The sequence below is a fragment of the Petaurus breviceps genome, unplaced genomic scaffold (genome assembly GCF_028583685.1).
Source record: "Petaurus breviceps papuanus isolate PSGF00001 unplaced genomic scaffold, PetGlider_PUasm1.0 90823, whole genome shotgun sequence".
Taxonomy (NCBI): Eukaryota; Metazoa; Chordata; class Mammalia; order Diprotodontia; family Petauridae; genus Petaurus; species Petaurus breviceps.
In genome coordinates, this window is record NW_027187352.1 from 3,439,947 (window position 1) to 3,460,133 (window position 20,187).

The following is a 20,187-nucleotide window of genomic DNA, read 5'->3' on the forward strand; positions in this document are numbered from 1 at the left end:
GATCAGAAAGCATTTCTTATGCACCTAGTGAGTAAGACACTTGTGTTAAGCACTGAAGACAGCAAGTTCCCCTGACTCTTCTCTAGGCTGAATATAGTTACCTGATGTCTCAGCCTCAGTTCTTTATCTGTAGTGGGTGGGGCTTGGAACAGATGCTGTCCAAGGTTCCTGCCAACCTTCAATCTATGATTCTGTGCACTCACATTTATACAGGTGTCCCAAAAAATCTTAGTGCAACTTAAAACCTTAATTGCATTAAGATTTTTTTTTAGATACCACGTATATAGTGCTTTAAAGTTTGTAAGGCACTATACAGATCTCATTTGAGTTTCACAGCAACCAGTGAGTTTCCCCATTTTACAGGTGAGAAATACCAAGATTTTAAAAACTAAGGAGAAAGGTCATGCAGACAAGTGAATATCAGATGCAAGATTTGAACACAGGTCTTGCCAACTCCAAATTCTGTGATTTATCCTCCATAGTACATTGCTTCTTGGAGGAATATCTCAGGTTCTTTCCAATAATACTCAAAAAAGTATTGTTATCTAATCCTTTTTCCATGGAGACTTTCTCTGCATATGTTCCAGTTTGTCAATGTCCTTTAAAAGTGGCCTAAAACTGAAAGCAATACTTCAGGTTAGGGTCCTGAGTTGGATAGAGGTCAGTGAAACTACTATCTCCTTGAATACTAGGCTGGTCTTCTATTCATGCAGCCTAAACTCTACATAGGGGTCAGGTGATCCAGATTCTAATCCTGGCTCTACTTCCTGGGAAACAATCTGGGGTACTCATTTTGCCCCAGCTTGTCTATCTGTCAAATAGGAGGAATAGCCCTTCAGCACTACTTATTGAAGGGAGTTTCTATGTATCCAATGATGAAGCACATGAAAATAGATTTAAAAGGAATGAAGCATTACACAGACTTGAGGGATTGTTATTATTTTTTTCCTCTAAATTAATTAATTTAATTTTAATTTTCAACATTCACTTCCATAAGTTGAGTTTTAAATTTTCTCCACCTCCCTCCTCTCCTCGCTTCCCAAGACAGCATGTGATCTGATAAAGGCTCTACATATACATTCTTATTAAACATATTTTCACATTAGTCATGTTGTAAAGAATTAGAATGGGAGAAACCATGAGAAAGAAAAAACAAAACAAAACAAAAAAAAGAGAGAAAGCAAATATTATGCTTTGATCTGCATTCAGACTCCATAGTTCTCTCTCTGGATGTGGACAACATTTTCCATCATGGGTCTTTTGAAGCTGTCTTAGATCCTTGCATGATTGTTATTATTTTCAACAGAAGAGGACATTCCAGTCGCCCACCCAGTCCACTGACTCTCTTCTTTCTGCCTCCCCTTGTGCCCCCCAGTCCTCTTTTATTTCTTTTTTTTTTTTGCAGGGCAATTGGGGTTAAGTGACTTGCCCAAGGTCACACAGCTAGTTTTTGTGTTAAGTGTCTGAGGCCGGATTTGAACCCAGGTCCTCCTGACTCCAGGGCCAGTGCTCTATTCACTGTGCCACCTAGACACCCCTAGTCCTCTCTTTTCCATTACTGACTCAGTTCATCTACCCAACATCAGTCCCCTGACCTTCTGCATGATTTCTTGCTGGATGGTCAAAGGTGACATTTGGAAGACTGGTGGGTAGCAACATGACTCTTTCTATTCCAAGAAGATGGAATAGTGGAGGTGGTGGCCAAGGACCTCTGGTTCATGTGCCCAATGGTTATCTCAGCTACTTGTTCCTGAGGCCTGTGCTGGGATTTCTACAACTCTGAAGGTATATGACTGTATATTGTCCTTCTTCCCCTCTCTTTCACACCCTGATGGTCATCTTTGCAAAGGACAGCTTTTGAGAGCCCATCTCTCTCCTGTGGCTCCACATAGCCCACAGGGCAAAGTTCAGACTTCTCACCATGCCACCGTCCTCCGGACACCCAGATGGTATCTAGAGCCTGAGTTATAAAAGTCACAGTTGGAAAACCCAGAGATTTAACATTAACTCACAGTGAGGAAGTGCTGACCCCAGAGCCTAAGACAGCAGCAGCTGGGGGAGATCCCCACTCAGTCTTGTTTCTATCTGCTATGTCCACAATGTGCCTCGATCATGGTGTACCATGCCCCTAGGCCTCCCAGTGCAGATCTGGCTACTCTCCAGATCACTGTCTTTCATAGACCCCTTTTTGCTCATTGCTGCTAGGATTGCTGTTTGTCCTTTGTTCTCGAAGAGGATGTGATTTCAGGGAGGTGATGCCATGACATGCAAGTAAATTGGATTTAAGTGAGGGAGGGCTGTGCAAAGTCACCAACCTCACTGTTTCCTCTGGAGCCATCTGGGTCCAGTGGCCAGATATACATCAGGATGACTGGAGATGGCCCCAGATGCTGCTGGGAAAATGCTTGTTGGCAGCAGTTAATTCCCAGGGTAGACTGCTATCAGGTCTTTCAGCTGGCTTTCCTGAGTCATGGCATGCCCATCTTCTGTGGCCCAGACCTTTCTGTGATTGCTTTGTCTCACACACACACACACACACAAACACTTAATACTGCCTCCTCTTCCAGGAAGTCTTCCTTGGTCCCCTACCTCCCACCCCACCTCCACCCAGATGCCAACCTTGATCACCCCCCAGCTAGAAATGTTCCCTCCTTTTGAGCACCCTCTGCCCATCCAGCCCTGTGTCTGTACTTTCATTATGGTCCTTAGTATATTCTGCTTTGCATTGTGATTATCTGCACATGTCTCCTTTACCAGAGTATAAGGTGTATGAGAACATGGACGATGTTGTATTCTTTTCTCTGCCCTCCACAGGTCCAACCAAGGCACTATGAACAGAGCAATAAATGTCTGGTGAACTGAATTATATATGGGAGCACTGAGGGACTGAGTCACCTGTGTGATCTAAGGCAAACCACTGTCCCAACCTAGTCTTCAGTCAGTGAGAGGGTTGGACCTGATGTGGACCTAGCTCTAAATCCTAGGCTGATCTCTGGTATAGCCAGATTCAACCTCGGAGATCTGGAAGGCTGGAACCTCGGCATCCCACTTCCCAGCTGGGGCCTCAGACCTCTACCAATCTCAGGATGCCTGGGTCCACCTCCTTGCCATCTCCACGGCATCAGATCATTGACACACGATTCTTGATGTAGACATGGTAGGGGTCACTGCGCTTATCCACCTTGCGGGAGCGTGTGTAGCCCAGGATGAGGCTGCCTACTGTGGCAGCAAAGAGAAACATGACAAAGAGGATGTACATGTAGGAATTGTCGTTTCTGCCAGCCTGGGTCTGGTTCCCCAGCAGTGGTCCTGGCCCTGGTCCTGGTTGACAAGGAAGGCTCCGGTGTAGCGTGGCATTCAGTGCTCTCAGAACTGCCTGCAGGCTCTCGTACCAAGGCTCTGTCCCATTGGGAGTCTCCATGGCCCTAGGAGGCCTCAGCAGCAGGGTAGGAATAGGATGCTGAACTCACCAACTGATGAGAGAGAGAGGGGGACAGAGAGAGAGAGAGAGAGTTTCTCTTTATTTGAAACCATACCTAACCTTCATCAGGAAGAACTGAATTCAAATCTATCCTTGGATACTTACTAGCTGTGTGACCCTGGGCAAGTCACTCAACCTCTGCTGGCCTCAGTTTCCTCAACTGTAAAATGGGGATAATAACAGCAGCTACCTCCCAGGGTTGTTGTAAGGATCAAATGAGCTAATATAGGCAAAATACTTAGTAAAGTGCCTGGAACACAGTAGGTACCTATAAATGCCAGTTCCCTTACCCCTTCCTTAAAGATCCAAATCCAGTCCCACCTCTTCCAGGAAGCCTTTCTAAGCCACAGAGCCCTTTCCCTTCTTTGCCTTTTATATGGCTCCTAGACTGGGCGTTGTTAACCTTTTTGTTTCTCTGAGAAGCTCCATTTTAAGGAACTTGCCCAGACCAACTAGGTTCCCTCCTTCATTCCTCTCTGGGCTCCACTCTGGCCTCTACCAGGCCTTCAGGGACCCTCCACAAACCCCTCCACTTTTCTTTTTTTGTTTGTTTTATATGTGGTTCCCCTCATTAGAATATACACTCCTTGAGGGCAGGGACTATCAATCTGCTTGCGTATTCCCAGTGTTTAGCAAAAGCTAAGCTCTTATATATAGGTAAGCTCTTTATAAATGCTTATTGGCTCTTGGGATTGGGGGGTGACTTTCCATGGTAAAACAGGGTAGTTTCCTAGACAGAAATAAGGAAGCTCTGAGGCCAGGAGGGTTTTGGGGAAATACTTCATTAGAGATGTCTGTAATATACTTAGTTCAAAGTGTCTCATGGGCATACAGTAAACATCTAATAAAGTTCTTGTTGACTTCTGTGTCCAGACACCCTGAGCAGACTGATAAGTTCTATGGACCCCTTCTCTGTATCACCATGTTTTTAAAAGCATAAAAGAAAATACACAGAATCCTATGAAATCACAAAGGAAACCAATTATATTGAAATGTGGTTACAAAAATATTTTTTGAAACAAGTTCACTGATGCCAGGTTAAGAGCCCTTGCTAGAGTCTGAACCCCACAGAATTGTACTGTATTCTGTTTCCAGTATCTGTGTCTCTTTTTTTCTCCCATCTCCTCCAAGGTAGCCAAGAAAGGGGCTGGTCACACTGGGGAAATTAAAAAAAGACTGGTTGACAGATGAATTGGGTATAAGTTGTTGATTATAGCATATTCTGAATTCTGGCTAATATTTACAATTTATAATATTTACCACTTTTTAAATTGGGAGGAATATAGCATTTCGAAAAGTATTAATATTAGTTTCTAGACTTTGGTCAGTCTGAGGTTTGTGTGAACCTGGGCAAAACATTCTCCCTGTATGGGCCTCAGTTTCCTCATTTGTAAAATAAGATAACTTGTGTGACCTTGTCTAAATCACTAAATTCCTCTGGACTTCCATTTCCTCATCTGACATAAAAAGAGGGTTGGAAAAGGTTGTAACAACTTAAAAGTGCTAAGTATATGATAGCTATTATTATTATTTTTAATAATAATATCCTGTTCTTATTTTTAGGGGCAGCTAGGTAGCAAAGTAGATAGAGTGCTGGACCTGGAGTCAGGAAGACCGAAAATTTGGCCCCGGCTGTGTGACCCTGAGCAAGTCATTTAACCTTGTTTGCCTCTGTTTCCTCATCTATAAAATGAGCTGGAGAAGGAAATGGCAAACCACTCCAGTGTCTTTGCCAATAAAACCCCACAAGGGGTCACAAAGAGTCAGACACAACAGAAATGACTGAAAAGGTGAGAGCCTGGGCCACATGCCAAGGGACTTAGATTAGTTCTAAGTGGCCCAAGGCCTAGGGCTAGATTCTTTACAGAGTATCTCTCCAAATATCTCCACTTTTCTACTCACTATGAGATGTCCCCATAATTATAATTATCCTGGATAATAACTAATAATAATAGTCACTATTATAATAACATACAGGTCCTCCCACCTTTGCTTTCTCCCCTCTCCAATCCATCCTGTATCTACTACCAGAATAATCTTTCTTATGCATAGGTCTGGTTATAGAAAATCTCCAGTGGCAACTTGTCTTCTGAGTAAAATTCAGATTTCTTATTCTGATGTCCAAAGCCTTCTACAACCTACCTTTCTAGCCTTACCACAACCCACACATTCTACCCCTCCACACATTCTACACACAAGTCAAAATGATTGATTCTGTCCCCAAAATCCACCCCAGAATTTCCAGCCTCTACACCTTTGCCCAGGCCATTCTCTGTGTTTAGAATGTTTATTCACCTTTTTTTTTTTAAATCACTGAATTCCCACCCATCCTTTAAAGCTCAACTTAGAACACCAGGAAGCTTTCCCTGATTTCCTCCCCTACTTGCATCCCCCAGTTAGTAAAGACTTCTCTCTCCTCCCAGACTTCACATAGCTCTCTGCTGGACCTCTCTGATGCATTTCCCGTGCAAGATCTTGCATTGTAATAAACCCCACTAGGGAAGGGACCAGGCTTTATCTAAATTCTTATCTGGCCCAGCACTGGGCACACAGCGCTCTAAGGAAAGTATTGTTTGTTCAATTGAATTGTCCATTGAGAAGGCATTCCCACTTTGCTCTTCTCGACCCTTCTAGGGATATTCATCTTGGCTCTGGGGAAATTTTCCTGAAGAACCCCAGCTGCCCTGGATACCCTAAGAATGGACCAGACCCTCTGGGCAGTAGTCTTGGGGTGCCCCTTCCTCTTTCTGTGCCTCAGTCTACTTAACTGTGAAATGGACCTGCAGGCTTCACTCGGATTTTGTGGAAAGGGATGGCTAGTGCATCTAATCTGAGCCTTGCCTCCACCCATGCTTCTTTAGCTAATAAAGCTGTATGGACAAGTCGCTTCGCCTCAACAAGTTTCTGTTCCATCAGCTGTAAATTGGGGACAATACCTCCTGCTCTGCCTACCTCACTCTACTGAGGATGACATGAGATAATGGAGATCAAAGGGCTTTATGATCACCAATGTGGAAGTTTGTTATTAGGGAGAGAGAAGTCAAGGCCTGAAGAGAGATGGGGGAGGAAGAAGGCTTTGTTTCAGCCTGGGCTTTACTGCTCAGTAGAGAGGGCCCTGGTCTCCACTCTTACCAGCAATGGTACCTACCAAAAGGTTACAAAGAAAGGTGTTTCTCTAAGTCTCTCAGTCTACAAAGCACAAAGAGATGAGTCTTTCCCCCTTTCCTGGGACACCCACTCCTCTGGCAAATGATGCAGTAACCATGAGACTTCCCTGCTTTCAGGGCCCTCCTGAGCTCACCTACTCCAGAAAGACTTTCCTGATTGCTCCTTATCCTATTCCCACAATTGGGGTTCCAGGGAAGTTGAGATGTTTGGACTGGGAGGCAACAAATATTGCCAGTACTTAAGAAGAGAACTGCCCTCTTCCCCCCAATTTTGAGGCTACTGGTAGGAAGCAGGTAAAGGCAGGGAGAGCCCAGGCCTCTGGGTTAGTGCATAGCCTGGCCCATTATATTTCAGAGACAAAGCTGAGTATGACAGAAAGCAAGCAAGCAAAAAGAAAAAAAAAAGGCCAGGAGGGTCATCTTTGTGGCACAATATTGGGGCTCCAGGGATCCTGGTTCCAGAGTGTGTCTGTCATCTACTCCTAGAGTTGGGTGTGTCACTGGGAAAAGTCTTCAGCATCAGGTTGTATGATAAGCTGCCTGAGATCTTAAGTACATGATGTTACAGGGTAAGAAAAGATTGCATCTCTGATAATCACTTCTGAGCCCTTTTCTCTTCAGTTGGGTATAACTGTGTTAGAGCAGGCAGTTAGGTGGCACAGTTGATGGAGTATCAGGCCTAAAGTCAGAAATATTCCTCTTCCTGAGTTCAAACACTTACTAACTGAGTGACCGTACGCAAGTCATTTAACCCTGTTTGCCTCAGTTTCCTCATCTGTAAAATGAGCTGGAGAAGGAAATGGCAAAGACCCCCAGTATCTTTGCCAAGAAAACCCCAAATGGGGCCACAAAGAGTTGGGCAGGACTAAAATGATTAAACAATAATTACAATCTGTGTCAGAGGCCTCAGGACCTTGGCATGTCCTGGGTCCTGTCTTCCTTTCTAACCAGAAATCCCGAGTCCAAGGGAACCATGAGAACATAGACCTTGTCTTCCCCTTAGACCAGGGAGTCCCTTAAGAGCAGGGGCCTGATCTAAAATTAGGCAGTCCCTAAGGGCAGGAGCCATATGTTCCTCCCAAGGGTCTCTCCACAGACTATATATATCCTTATAAACTACTGGTTGCCATTTAGGTAGGAAGGAAGGATGGGGGGCCTTCTACTTTGGAGGTATTAGTGCTACTGATTAACGGAAGCCGCCTAATCCCAAATATATTAAGCCAAAGGCCTATTCCCTAGCAAAGATAGGTCAAAGTTGTCCTCGTTTTTCCGTAAACACTGATGAACCCCCTCCTTCATATCCCCTGATTCCAAGGGCAAGGTTGGGAGCAACCCAACTAGGGCAACATGATAGGGTCCTATCAGACGCCAGCACAGATTATTTCCATCTTCCATCATAAGTGACACAGTCCTTCAAGGTCAGCACCCTGTGGTTGGTATACCACTTTGGCTGGGCTGCAGGAAGAAAATATAGGACCTAAGCTGAGAGGGCTTGATTTAGAACCACAAGACCAGAGTTTGGGTCCCAGATTCCACATTTAACTAGTTGTGTGAACTTATAATTCACTTGCCTTTTCTGAGTCTCAGCCTTCTAATCATAAATTGCTGGCATTTATAAAGCACCAGGTACTTTATAGGCCAGGAGCTGTGCTAAGCACTTTACAAATACAAATGCATTTGATCCTCAAAATAACTACAGAGGACGCCTCCATCTTCCCGGTCTTGTACACTTGTAACCTAGGAGTCATCTTGAATTCCTCACTAGCCCCACACACCACATTGAATCTGCTGCCTGTTGATTTCACCTTTGCAACATCTCTTCAATATGCCCCTTTTCTGTCCTGACACTGCCACTACTCTGGTACAGGCCCTCACTGCCTCATGCCTGGACTACTGAAATAGCTGCTGGGAGGTCTGCCTGCTACAAGTCTCTCCCCTCTCCAATCCATCGTCCATTACAGTCACTAAAGTGATTTTTCCTAAAGTGAAGGTCTGACTATGTCACTCACCTACTCCATAAACTCCTGTAGCTCTCTATTTTCTTCAGGAACAAATATGAAAATGCTCTGTTTGGCATTCAAAGTCCTTAATAACCTAGTCTCCTCCTTCCTTTCCAATTTTCTTACACCTCATTCCTCCATACATCCTCTGATCCAGTGACACTGGCTTCCTGGCTGTCCCACAAACAAGACATTCTATCTCCATTCAGAATTTTCTCTGGCTGTCCCCCATGACTGGAATGCTCTTCCTCCTCTGGCCGACTATTGACCTCCTTGGCTTCCTTTAAATCCCAACTAAAATCCCTTCTATAGGAAGCCTTCCCCAACCTCTAAATTCCAGTCCCTTCCTTCTGTTAATTATTCCTCATTTATCCGGTCTATAGTTTGCTTTGTATATATTTGTTTGCATGTTGCTTCCCCCATTCAATTGTAAGCTCCTTGAAGGGAGGATTTTGTCTTTTGTCTCTTCTTGCATCCTTAATGTTTAGCACGGTGCCTGGCACATAGCAGATGCTTAATACATGTTTACTGATTGATTGAAACCAAAAGAAGACTAATCTCGAGTTCTGAAATCCCTCTGTAGAGGCTCTTGACTTACCCTCTGTGGTCCAGATTAGGGGGCTTCTCCTGGGCTCTGTTACCTCCTACCCTGATTCCCCAAGACTTCTCTGTCTCTCCTCCTCCTGGGAGATGGATGGGACAGAAAGCCTCGCAGGGAGAGAAGGGGGAGGGAGGATAGGGGAAAGACAGAAACAAACAAAACCCAGACCATAGTCTCAAACCCGGGCTGGTACAACAGAGGATTTCATAAAATCGAGATTCGAGGGATGGAAAGGACCTTATTAGAACACAGAATGTCAGCACCTCCAGGGCTTTGATAGAATCACAGAATTTCAGGGCTGGAAAGGATCTCAAAAGTCACTCAGACCAACTCTTTCATTTTGTAGTTGGACATGCTAAGAGCTAGGGAGGGGAAAGGACTTATCCAATGTCACACATCAAGTGTCAGAACCTTCCTAGCTGCCCCAGGCTGTGGGCTCTGCCATTTCTCCTCTCCTACTTCCTTCAGTGGGCTCAGGTGGATCAAGTTGGTGACAGAAGAACCTAGACAGGTCTCAGAAATGAACTGTTAAAGACAAAGCAGTATACATCTGGCACCTTCTTACTCCCCCTGACTCCTCAGAAACCCTTCCCAGATATTATTCCTTGGATTACACTTTCCTGGAGGCTGCTGGGTGGTGCAGTGGCTAGAGTGCTGTTCCTGGAGTTAGGAAGACCTGAGTTCAAATCCAACCTCAGACACTTACTAGCCGTGTGACCCAGGGCAAGTCACTTAACATGGATGCCTCAGTCTCCTCAACTATAAAATGGGAATAATAATAGTACCTACCTCCTGGGATTTTGAGAATCAAATGAGATAACACTTTAAAAGTGCTAATAATGAGTCTGAGGCAATCCAATTTCCAAGGGGTATTTGTGGTTTCACAGGAAACTCAGGAAGTCAAAAAGAAATCTTTAAGAAGAATAAGAGGAACAGAATTGTAATGGTAACAAGAGACCTTATGGGGAAGGGGAGAGGAGCAATGGGAAGACCTTTGAGGTGGAAGTCAGGGCTCCTCCATACAAATCTTGTGCCCTCAGTTTCCTTCTCTGTAAAATGAGAGCTTTGGGTAAGATCTGAAGGGCCCTCTCAGCTCTGAATTCATTGTTCTATATTCTCTTCAAACTCTAATGTTCTGTTCTAAGGTTCCTTCCAGATAAGATAGCCTGTGTTCTAAGGTCCCTCCCAGTTCTGACATTCTGTGTTCTAAGACCCATCTCAGCTCTGACATTCTGTGTTCTAAGAGCCCTCTCAGCTCTGACATTCTGTGTTCTAAGGTTCCTTCTAGCTCTGACCTTCTGTGTTGCAGAAGCATTCTTTCTGCTTTTGTGTTCTATAGGGCAAGCAACAACCCTTGTTCTGCAGTTCTGTGTGCTCTATGACTTTGAGCAGCCATTGGGGAGGTAAGATGGCCGAGTATAGCCCTCATTATTCCTATAATTAACTCATCCCCACGTCAGGGCACTTCTGCCCTCAGGGCTCACAGCTCTATTTTGCAAGGATACAGCCTCTTGCAAAGACTGCTACTTGGAAGAACAGGGTTACAAATGCCTGACCTAAACAGGAGCAGAGGTGGGCAGGAGGAGAGAAGAATGTTGAAGCAGAGCCCATAGAAGACCAGGCCATGGGGCAAACAGAGAGATGAAGACTGAGGAGGGATAGGGGCTCGGTGAGGAGTCCTGTGTGTGTGTGGGGGGGGAATCTCTAAAATTGGCCCAAGGAGCAGTGTATCAGAATGCAATGAGCACTGGGCTCCAAACCAGGAGATCTGGGTTAAAGTGGAGACAACTAGGTGGTGTGGCAGATAGAGGGTAGATCTTGGGAGTTAGGAAGACCTGACTTCAGACACTTACTAGCTGAGTAACCCTGGGTATGTCATTTAATTTCTATTTGCCTTGGTTTTCTTATCTGTAAAATGGGGACAATAAGAGCACTTACTTCCCAGGGTCATGGTGAAGATCAAATGAGTTAACCCCTGGAGCTCTTTGCAAACCTTAAAGGCTATATCAGTGACAGCTATGATTATGTTAAAGTTCCCTATAGGACACTTACAGGTTGGTGGAGTAGAGCAAGTTCCTTCCCTGCTCTGGGCCTCTGTAAAACAAAAAGACAGGCTAGATGAAACCCAACTCCAGCTCTGACACTCAGACCGTCTGGCCCAGTTTTCATACTTGTGCTTTCTCTCTCCTCTCCCCACCCCCGACTCCAGGATGCCAGAACCTCTCTCTCCAGCCAGAAGAAGGTAAAAATGACAGAACCAGGCTTCATTACTGAATGACAGAAGGAGTGAAGAACGTCGGGCAGGGGGCTGCACACTGAGAACCCATCCTCAGTGATGGTCCTGTAGCAAAGCTAGCATTTATATCATACTTTACACCATCTTGCTTGGTCTTCACAACCATCCTGTGAAGTCAGTGGTACTTTTACATCTCCCTTTTACAGATGAGGAAACAGGTGAAGTGACTTTCCTGGGGTCACACAGCTAGGAAGCGTCTGAGGCAGGTGCTGACCCAAGACCTTGATGATTCTGTTCATTACACAGTTCAGCGAGGTGGCCAAGGCTAACTCTCTAATGACAAAGATTCTTTTCCTTTCACACTCTCTTGCTGAAAGGGACCTTCCTCTCCCTGCTGTTTTGGGGGATGACACAGACTTTGCTGTCAGGAAACCCCTGTGTGAACGGGGAGATAGCCTCTGCCCTCAGAGAGCCTGAGGACCCAAGGGGGACACATGGCCCTTGTCCTGGGGGAGCCCCACACCCCATCCTGGGGAGTCACCTTCTGCCCTAGCCTGAGGGAGATATGTAACAAGCACGAAGGTGGACTCACCAAGTCTTCTAAAGAGGATTCCTATGAAACAGAGAGCCAGACAGGGGGGAGAAAACCTATGGAGCCTCACGCAGCCAGTCTGGGAAGGCTTCTTGCAGGAGGTCAGCGATTTTGGGTGTCGTGTTTAAAGTCAGGGTCACATGTACTATCATGAGCGGCCTCACAGTTTTCTGTCCAGCATCAGGGTTTTGCTGCCCTGCCCCACTTCTGGGGGCCCAATAACAACTGTATCCAGTGTCAGGAAGGAAGCAGCCCTGTGATCCTCTACAAGGCCTCTCACCCCATTCCTACTTCCCTTTTCTGTGGCTTCTTTCCAGTCTTGATCTAACATGAAGGAACCAAGAGTTCCCCCTTTCCCTTCCTCCTTATTGCTACACCCTTATTCACCATTCCCTAAATATGCCAGGGTCAATGTAGTCTCTTTGCTCACAAAATGCCCCATTCCTGGAGTGACTTGGGGGTGGGTGGGGTGTGTCTTCCCCTCTCCTGACCCTATATCCAAAACCTCATCAGCTTCCAAGACTTAATCACATTCTATCTCACTCTTGGATCACATCTAATCCAAAGACCTCCTTTTACAAATGGAGAAACTGAGGGTCAGCCAGGAGAAGAGACATGTCTCAGATCACTCTACAAGAATAGATAGTAGAGCTAAGACCCAAACCAAGGACTTCTGCCTTCCAAGCCCTGGGTTCTTTCCACTTTATCATACTCAGCTTCTCCCTCCCCTCTCTTTGAGCTCCTACCAAATAAAATGTCTGAAATGATTTAATCAAACTCTTACTGTGTACCAAACATTTAGGATTAGCGGGTAATTAGCATTTATTAAGCACCTACGGTGTGCTAGAACTGTGCCAAGCACCAAGGATACAAAGAAAGAGAAAAGACAGCCTCTGCCCTCGAGGAGCTTACAGTCTAACAGAGGAGACAACACATACAAACAAGAGTACACCTGGAGAATCCCAGAGGGAATGCACGAGGATTAAAGAGGATTAGGAAAGGCTTCTTTCAGCAGGTGGGATTTTAGCTGAGACTCAAAGGAAACCAGGGAAGCCAGGGGAAGAGATAAGGAGGGAGACAGTATGGAGTGCCTGGGGTAAGGAAAAGCAGGGAGGTCAGCGTCGCGGGGTCTAAAAATATACAAAAGCTAGATGGTGCTATGGATAGAGCGCCTGGTCTGGGGTCAGAAAGACCTGAGTTCAAATTCAGCCACAGACACTGACTAGTTGTGTGACCCTGGGCAAGTCATTTCACCCTGTTTGCCTCAGTTTTCTCATCTATAAAATGAGCTGGAGAAGGAAATGGCAAAGTCACCCAAGTATCTTTGCCAAGAAAACCCCAAATGGGGTCACCAAGAGTCGGACTTGACTGAAATGACTCAACCACGAAATTATAAGAAGAGTGGAAAGGTAGAAGGGCCAGATTTTGAAGAGCTTTAAAAGTCAAACAGAGGATTTAATTTTTTATTCTGGGGGTTATAGGGAGCCACTAGAATTTACTGAATAGGGGAGGTGACGTAATTAGTCCTCCATTTTTGGGAGAGCAATCTGATAACTGAGTGGAGGATGGAGTGGATTGGGAAGAAATTGGAGGCAGGGAGACAAGCCTATAGGCTTTGGAGTGGGGAAGGGGGAAGTTTTATGAAGATGAAGTCTCTGCCCTCATGGAGTTCAGTTTGTACCATGGAATCAAAACATAAACCTAGATAAAGCATCGTATAGGATAAACATATCAGGGAGGTGCAAAGTGATCCAAGAAAGAGAAAGGTCATCACTAACTAGGGAGGACAGAGAAGGAAGGCTTCCTGGAGGAGGCAGCTCATGAGTTGAGGTTTAAAGGATAAAAAGGAATTCAAGAGGGAAAAAGGGGGAGGAGTGGCAATTCATGCTTAGAGAAAAGGTATGGGATGGGAGAAAACTCCAGATCATTTTGAGACTTCATGAAGCTTGCCATTCAATCTTTGTACTTAATCAATATAAGTAGTTACTGGTGGATTGTGGGGGTGGTAGTAGTAACTGTACTATATAGTATCCAAATATAGAGGTGGGTACCAGATTGTAATGGTGAAATAGTAAATAGAAAGTTGATATTAAGAGACAGAGAGGTTCATAGGAGGTAAAATGGATGATTTCAATTATATAAAGTTGAAAAGGTTTTGCACAAGTAAAAGCAGTGAAACTAAAATTAAAAGAAAATTGGGAAAAAAATCCTTCTCTGATAAAAGTCTGACTTCTCAAATATATAGGGAACAGAGTCAAATGTATAAGAATAAGAGCCATTCCCCAATTGATAAAGTGTCAAAGCATATGAACCCACAATTTTCAGAGGAAAAAAATTAAAGTCATCAATAGTTATATGAAAAAAATGCCCTAAGTCATTAATAATCAGAGAAATTAAAATTAAAACATTTCTGAGGTACCACCTCACAGTAATCAAATTGGCTGAGGTGATAGAAAAGGAAAATGACAGATACTAGAGGAGAATATGGGAAAATAGGTACACTAATGCACTGTTGGTGGAGCTGTAAACTATTCCAACCATTCTGCAAAGCAATTTGGAACTATGACCCAAAAGTTACTAAACTGAGCATACTCTTTAATCCAGTGATTCTGCTGTTAGGTATATATACTTCCAAAGAGATCAAAGAAAAAGGAAAAAGGCCCCTATGTACAAATATTTATAACAGCTCTTTTTGTAGTGGCAAAGAATTGGAAACTGAAGGAATACCTATCAGTTGGGGAATGGCTGGACAAGTTGTGGTATATGATTTCTTTTTTTTTTTTAAAGCAATCAGGGTTAAGTAACTTGCTCAAGGTTACACGTCCAGTTATTTCTGGGTGTGGTGCTAAGTATCTGAGCCCAGATTTGATCCCCAGGTCATCCCGACACTGGAGCCAGTGCTCTTACTCGCTGTGCTACCTGGCCACCCTGTGGTATATGATTTCAATGGGGATACTACTGTGCTGTAAGAAATGATGGAGAGGGTTTCAGGAAAATGGACGACTTGCATGAATTGATGAAAAGTGAAGCAAACAGAACCAGGAGAACAATTTACACAATAACAGCAATATAGTAAAGATAATCAACTGTGAAAGACTTAGTGACTCTGATCATTAATTACAATGACCCACCACAATTCCAAAGGGACTCATGATGAAAAATTCCGTCCACCTCCAGAGAGAGAACTGATGGACTTAAAATGCAATTGAAACATACTTTTTTCTCTTTAATTTTTTAAAAAAGAACATGGATGCAGAAATTTATTTTCCATGATTTCATGGGTTTTATATTTCTTGATTTCTCATTAGGAGGGAGAGGGAGAGAATCTGGAACTGAAAATAAAATAAAATTGAATAAAAAAAAGAAAAGAAAACTGACTTTAAAGTCAGGAAGCCCTGGGAGCAAGTTCTGCCTTTGACATACTGCTTGTGTGACCCTGGGCAAAAGTCTTAAACTCTTAGTTCTGTAGGCAATTCCCCAGGCCTATAAATTGTAAGGAAGATGCATATCTACATTGGTAGAGGGAGTTTCCTCACCTGAGAGTTCCCTATACCAATGGAATTCTAGGTCCAGTCACACAAATACACATGTGTATAAATAAATAAATAAACAAATGTATGTAAATAAACATATGTATGCCAGTATGTTTAAAAATTGGGGCAGCTAGGTGGCACAATGTATACAGTGCCAGGCCTGGAGTCAGGAAGACCTGAGTTCAAATCTGGCCTCAAGACATTTACTAGCTGTGTGATCCTGGGCAAGTCACTTCACCCTATTGGCCTCAGTTTCCTTATCCGTAAAATGAGCTGGAGAAGGAAATGATAAACTACTCTATTATCTTTGCCAAGAAAACCCTAAATGTGGTCATGAAGAGTCAGACATGACTGAACAACAACAAAATGTTTAAAATATATAAGGCACAAGTGCACACATGTGTATATATGTACAGGTGTGTATGTTTTCTTTGACAGCAAGTGTTTTCCTCTTTGTCCAGTGTTCTACACTGCCTGGTTCAGAGTTGGTGTTTAATAAATGCTTGCTAATTGGTTGATGGATATCAGGAAAAGTTAGTGAAATACCTGAAAAAAAGGTAAAGAGCCTATCAGATAGAGGGGGTGGGGTTAATCCCGGGAAGTGATTTTTTAAGTGGCCTTTGAAGCTCAGTGGGATGATAAAGTGCCTCTGACATTTGATGCAAAAGGTAAACATTCCAAGTCCCAGTCACCAGTAACACCCTCTATTGTATGCCTAGGGAAGGGAGGTTGGGCAGGCACACTCCCACACCTACCTACCTCAAGCCACTCCTTAAGAGACAACCTATCGTCTTTCCTACTATGTTTTCTCCTTTCTCAGCTTAATTTCCACGTTTTTATCTTCTGTCCTGAGCTCCCTCAAATAATTTTTTCCTTTCCTTTCCAATCAAGAAAGGACCTTAGGCTCCATCTTCCCCAAGTGACCGAATCTGCTTTCTTCCTCATATTGTCATAAAGTCATATTCCTCATATAACCCAGTTCAGTAGGAAAGGTCTCAAAGTCAGAAGAGTTGGTCTTAACCTTAGTTCTGCCACTGACTTGCTCTGGGTGTGTAGGACTTTAGGCAAAACACTTCAAGAGCAGCTGTTTGACTTGTCTTTTTAAGCTGGGGGGTTAGACTGGAAGCCTCCTGTGGGCCCTTCCAACTCTCAGGTACTATGACCCCCCCTCTCACATGGTTTCCTCACCTGTAAAATGGGCGCAGTCAATTTTTGAGGAACAGTAAGATGTGTAGTGGGAAGAGTTCTGAGCTGGTCTTGAGTCAAAAGATCTGTGTCAGGGAGGCCAGGTGGTGCAGTGAATAGAACACTGGCCCTGGAGTCAGGAGGACCTGAGTTCAAATCTGACCTCAGACACTTACTAGCCATGTGACCTTGGGCAAGTCTTAAGTCCCCAATTGCCCTCCCTTCCCCCTCAAAAAAGGAAAAAAAAAATAATTAAAAAAAAGATCTGTATTTAAGCCTCAGCAGTAGTGACACTTAAAGAGTTTGTGACCTTGGGCAAGCCATTTAATACCACTGAGTCCAAGTTCTCCTCAGTCTCCCTTCTTCCCCCTTCTTGAGAAAACTGAGGCTCAAAGACACTAAACTGACTTGCTAATTTAATGGAGGAAGTAATGTAGGGCCATGGTGAAAAGCAAACTAGATGAAGTATTGGGAAAGAGTTTTCAGGAGTAGAAACATCTGCCCAAGTGAAAGAGACCCAGAGAATCTCAAGGTGTTTTGCTCCTTTCAATCAACACCTTCCCCACCTCTCCTCCCCTTTAGTTCTTTCCTCTTTCAAAGGCATTCCGACTGGATGGAATCCTATGGGGTGGGGAAAGGGTGTGACAAAAGGACAGGGATGCTGGAACAATTTAGCTGGTGATTGATTGAATGAGTTTAAAATCCCAATGCAGGATAGTGTTAGTGACCTGGACTGGCTGTCAGGAAACCTGGGTTCTAAATTCGGATTGTCTGTCACTGGCTTGCTATGTAACCTCAGTCAAGACATTTTCCATTTCCATTTCCAAAAGGGTCTCAGTTTCTCCATTTTAGGGTCTCAATTTCTCCATTTGCAAAATGAGGATGTGGAAGGAAGTAGTGGGCTAGCTATGCTCTAAGGTCCCTTTGAGCTTTGACTTAACATTTTGTGATTTATGCTAGTAGGTACCCAACACCTGCTTTCTCTTCCAATTCTTCCTTCCAGGAAACAAGTCAGCATTCAGAATCTTTTTTTTTTTTCTGTCTTGGGAAGGATAAAGAAGGTATTCAAAGAGCAGCTAGGTGGATATAATTTTGAGCCTGAAGACAGGAAGATGAATTCAAATTCAGCCTCAGACACATTAGTCACGTAACTAAAAAGGGGGAAAGGAATAAACCTTTATATAGTGCCTACTATGTGCCAGGTATTGTACTAAGCTTTAAATGAAAGATGGTACTATTTTTATCCTCATTTTACAACTGAGGAAACTGAGGCTGTGACCTAACCAGGGTTACACAGCTGGTGTCTGAGATTGGATTTAGGCAAGCAAGTCACTTAACTGTTGCCTCAGTTTCCTCAATTCTAAAGTGGGGATATAGCACCTACCAAAGGGGTTGTTGTAAAGCTCAAATGAAGTAATAATTTGAAAAAAAAAAAACAAAACCCCACAAACTTAGCCTGGCACATAGTAGGCTCTATATAAATGTCTATTCTCTTATTCTCCAGCCCACTCCTTCCCCTCAAAGGGGAAGAAAGGGTTCGAGTAACTTACTCAAGATCATAGAGTAAATTAGCGGAGGAACCTAGGTCTCCTGGCTTCTAGCCCAGATCTCATGTACCACAGCAAGGAGGGGGGAAACCATCCTGAGTCTCTAGCCTGGGCTTGCAGTAGAGGACAAAGAAAGGGAAGCGGGAGGCAGACATCAGGGCAGGCTTCCCTAGGGCACCCCTCTCCCGCTTTCCCTATTTCTGGGCTCATCAGTGTGCCTGTGTCCCAGCTCCTGACCTCTCCTGGCCCTCACACCTGCGCAGGAGCTGACCCGAGCTCGTAGAGGAGTCGCGTGCCCTTCATATCGCCCAACGAGGAGCCCGCTCCAGCTCCTCCAGACTGCAGCCTTACCTACGCCCCTCGGCCCACGTGCGTCAGCCTCCTCTGCCTCCTTTGCCGCTGCTCAGTGCGAGGTGCTCTTCTGTGCCAGCGCTACCCTTAGGGAACCCACGCTTGCTCAAACCAAGCTCGATCCCCGCGCAGACCCCCCCTAGGTGCTCTCCACGAGCTTCTCTCTTCCACCCCCTTCTAGTCCCCCAGTATTAGGAGAGCGTCCCTTAAGGTTCTTTCCCTCAGCGATCACCTTCACAGTTCTCCCCGTGCCATACTTCTCTGGGTTAGTTCCAAGTGATCGCCCTCCAGGGTCTCTCCAGTGTGAGCCACCGGGTGGTCTCTGATAATCTTCGCTCAGCTATCTGACTAGCTCCTCGCTCAATCCACTCCTCACACTAGGGTTCTCTCCCGCCGTGATTCTCCTCGGGGCTCTCTCTGCCTTGGATCCCCAACCCTCTCCCTGCGAGCCTCTCCTGCAGAACTCTTGGCCCTCGAACGATCTCTTTAAGTCAGCCTTCTTTCTCCCTGAATCCCTCAAGGGCTCTTTCACTGCAGATTCCTCGGAGTTCTTTCCAGGCCCACCTCTAGGTGTTTTCTCTACATCCCCTAAATTCCCCAGCTTCACCCAGATGTTCTGGGCTCCAGACTCTTCAGAGTCTGACTTTTTTTTCCTCCAGTTTCTTGACCGCCCCGCCCCGCCCCACTCCGCCCCGCCCCGTCCCATCCCTGTGGGCCCCTTGCTCACACTCAACCTCCTCCCTCCAAGTCTTCCGTTGGTTCCCTTGTGCCAGTCTCAAAGAGAACCAGCGCCCATTTCCCAGCTAGGGCAATGGGTTTGTTAGGGGGTGAGTGGGTGGGAGGTGGGGAAGTGCAGGGCTGGGCTTGTTTTCTGGCCAGAGCCAGAAAGCTTAGCACTCAACTCACTCCCTTCTCACCCTCTCATCTGGGCCTCAGCTTCCTTAGCCATTTCTAGGTTTAACAGTAGAATGAAGAATCCCTGTCCCCCCTCTTCCTTCTCTCCCCTACCACCTCCTGCCGCAGGAGACCTGGAGGCCAGTTTAGGGTTAAGATGGGAGAGGGTAGGGAACACTCCTCAAAGTTAGAAGTTGTGGTTTTTAAGAGCTACAAAGGAACTTTATCTATCTATCTATCTATCTATCTATCTATCTATCTATCTATCTATCTATCATCTATCTATCATCTATCTATCTATCATCTGTCTATCATAATCTCTACATATGAAATAATCTATTTCAATTTTACAGATTAGGAAACTGAGACTCAGTAGAGGGAAAATTATTTTCATAAGTTCCTTCAGGTAATCGGGTATCAGAGCTGGGATTAGAATTTATTTCTAAATTGTTGGGCTTTTTTTTTCTTGATAAACCAGTACCTTGATTCTCCCCCCCTCTCCCCCCCCCCCATGCAGTTCAGAGCTTCAATTAAGGTTGGGGAAGAAACAAAACAGCTAATCAGAGGGAGAGGCAATAGGAGAGAGGGGTACTTATATGA

The 20,187-nt window shown here is 44.8% G+C and overlaps 1 protein-coding gene across 4 annotated transcripts; it reads right to left on the reverse strand.

Annotated features, from left to right (window-relative positions):
• Positions 1–931: 931 nt before the first annotated feature.
• KCNE3 (potassium voltage-gated channel subfamily E regulatory subunit 3) lies at positions 932–19,359 on the reverse strand. Of its 4 annotated transcripts, XM_069070841.1 has the most exons (3): positions 18,694–19,359; positions 11,302–11,343; positions 932–3,473 (listed from the first exon to the last, which is right to left on the reverse strand). In XM_069070841.1, exon 3 carries the CDS (start codon positions 3,419–3,421, stop codon positions 3,122–3,124), a length of 300 nt encoding a protein of 99 aa, XP_068926942.1. In that variant the 5' UTR covers positions 3,422–3,473; positions 11,302–11,343; positions 18,694–19,359; the 3' UTR covers positions 932–3,121. The 4 variants fall into 4 exon arrangements, with proteins under 4 accessions (XP_068926942.1, XP_068926941.1, XP_068926944.1 ...); XM_069070840.1 differs by lacking the exon at positions 11,302–11,343; XM_069070843.1 differs by lacking the exons at positions 11,302–11,343; positions 18,694–19,359 and adding an exon at positions 12,078–12,756.
• Positions 19,360–20,187: the final 828 nt, after the last annotated feature.

What these genes read in the sequence shown, in the direction of transcription:
- KCNE3 (XM_069070840.1), bottom strand. Translation starts at nt 3,421, where the DNA reads ATGGAGACTCCCAATGGGACAGAGCCTTGGTACGAGAGCCTGCAGGCA.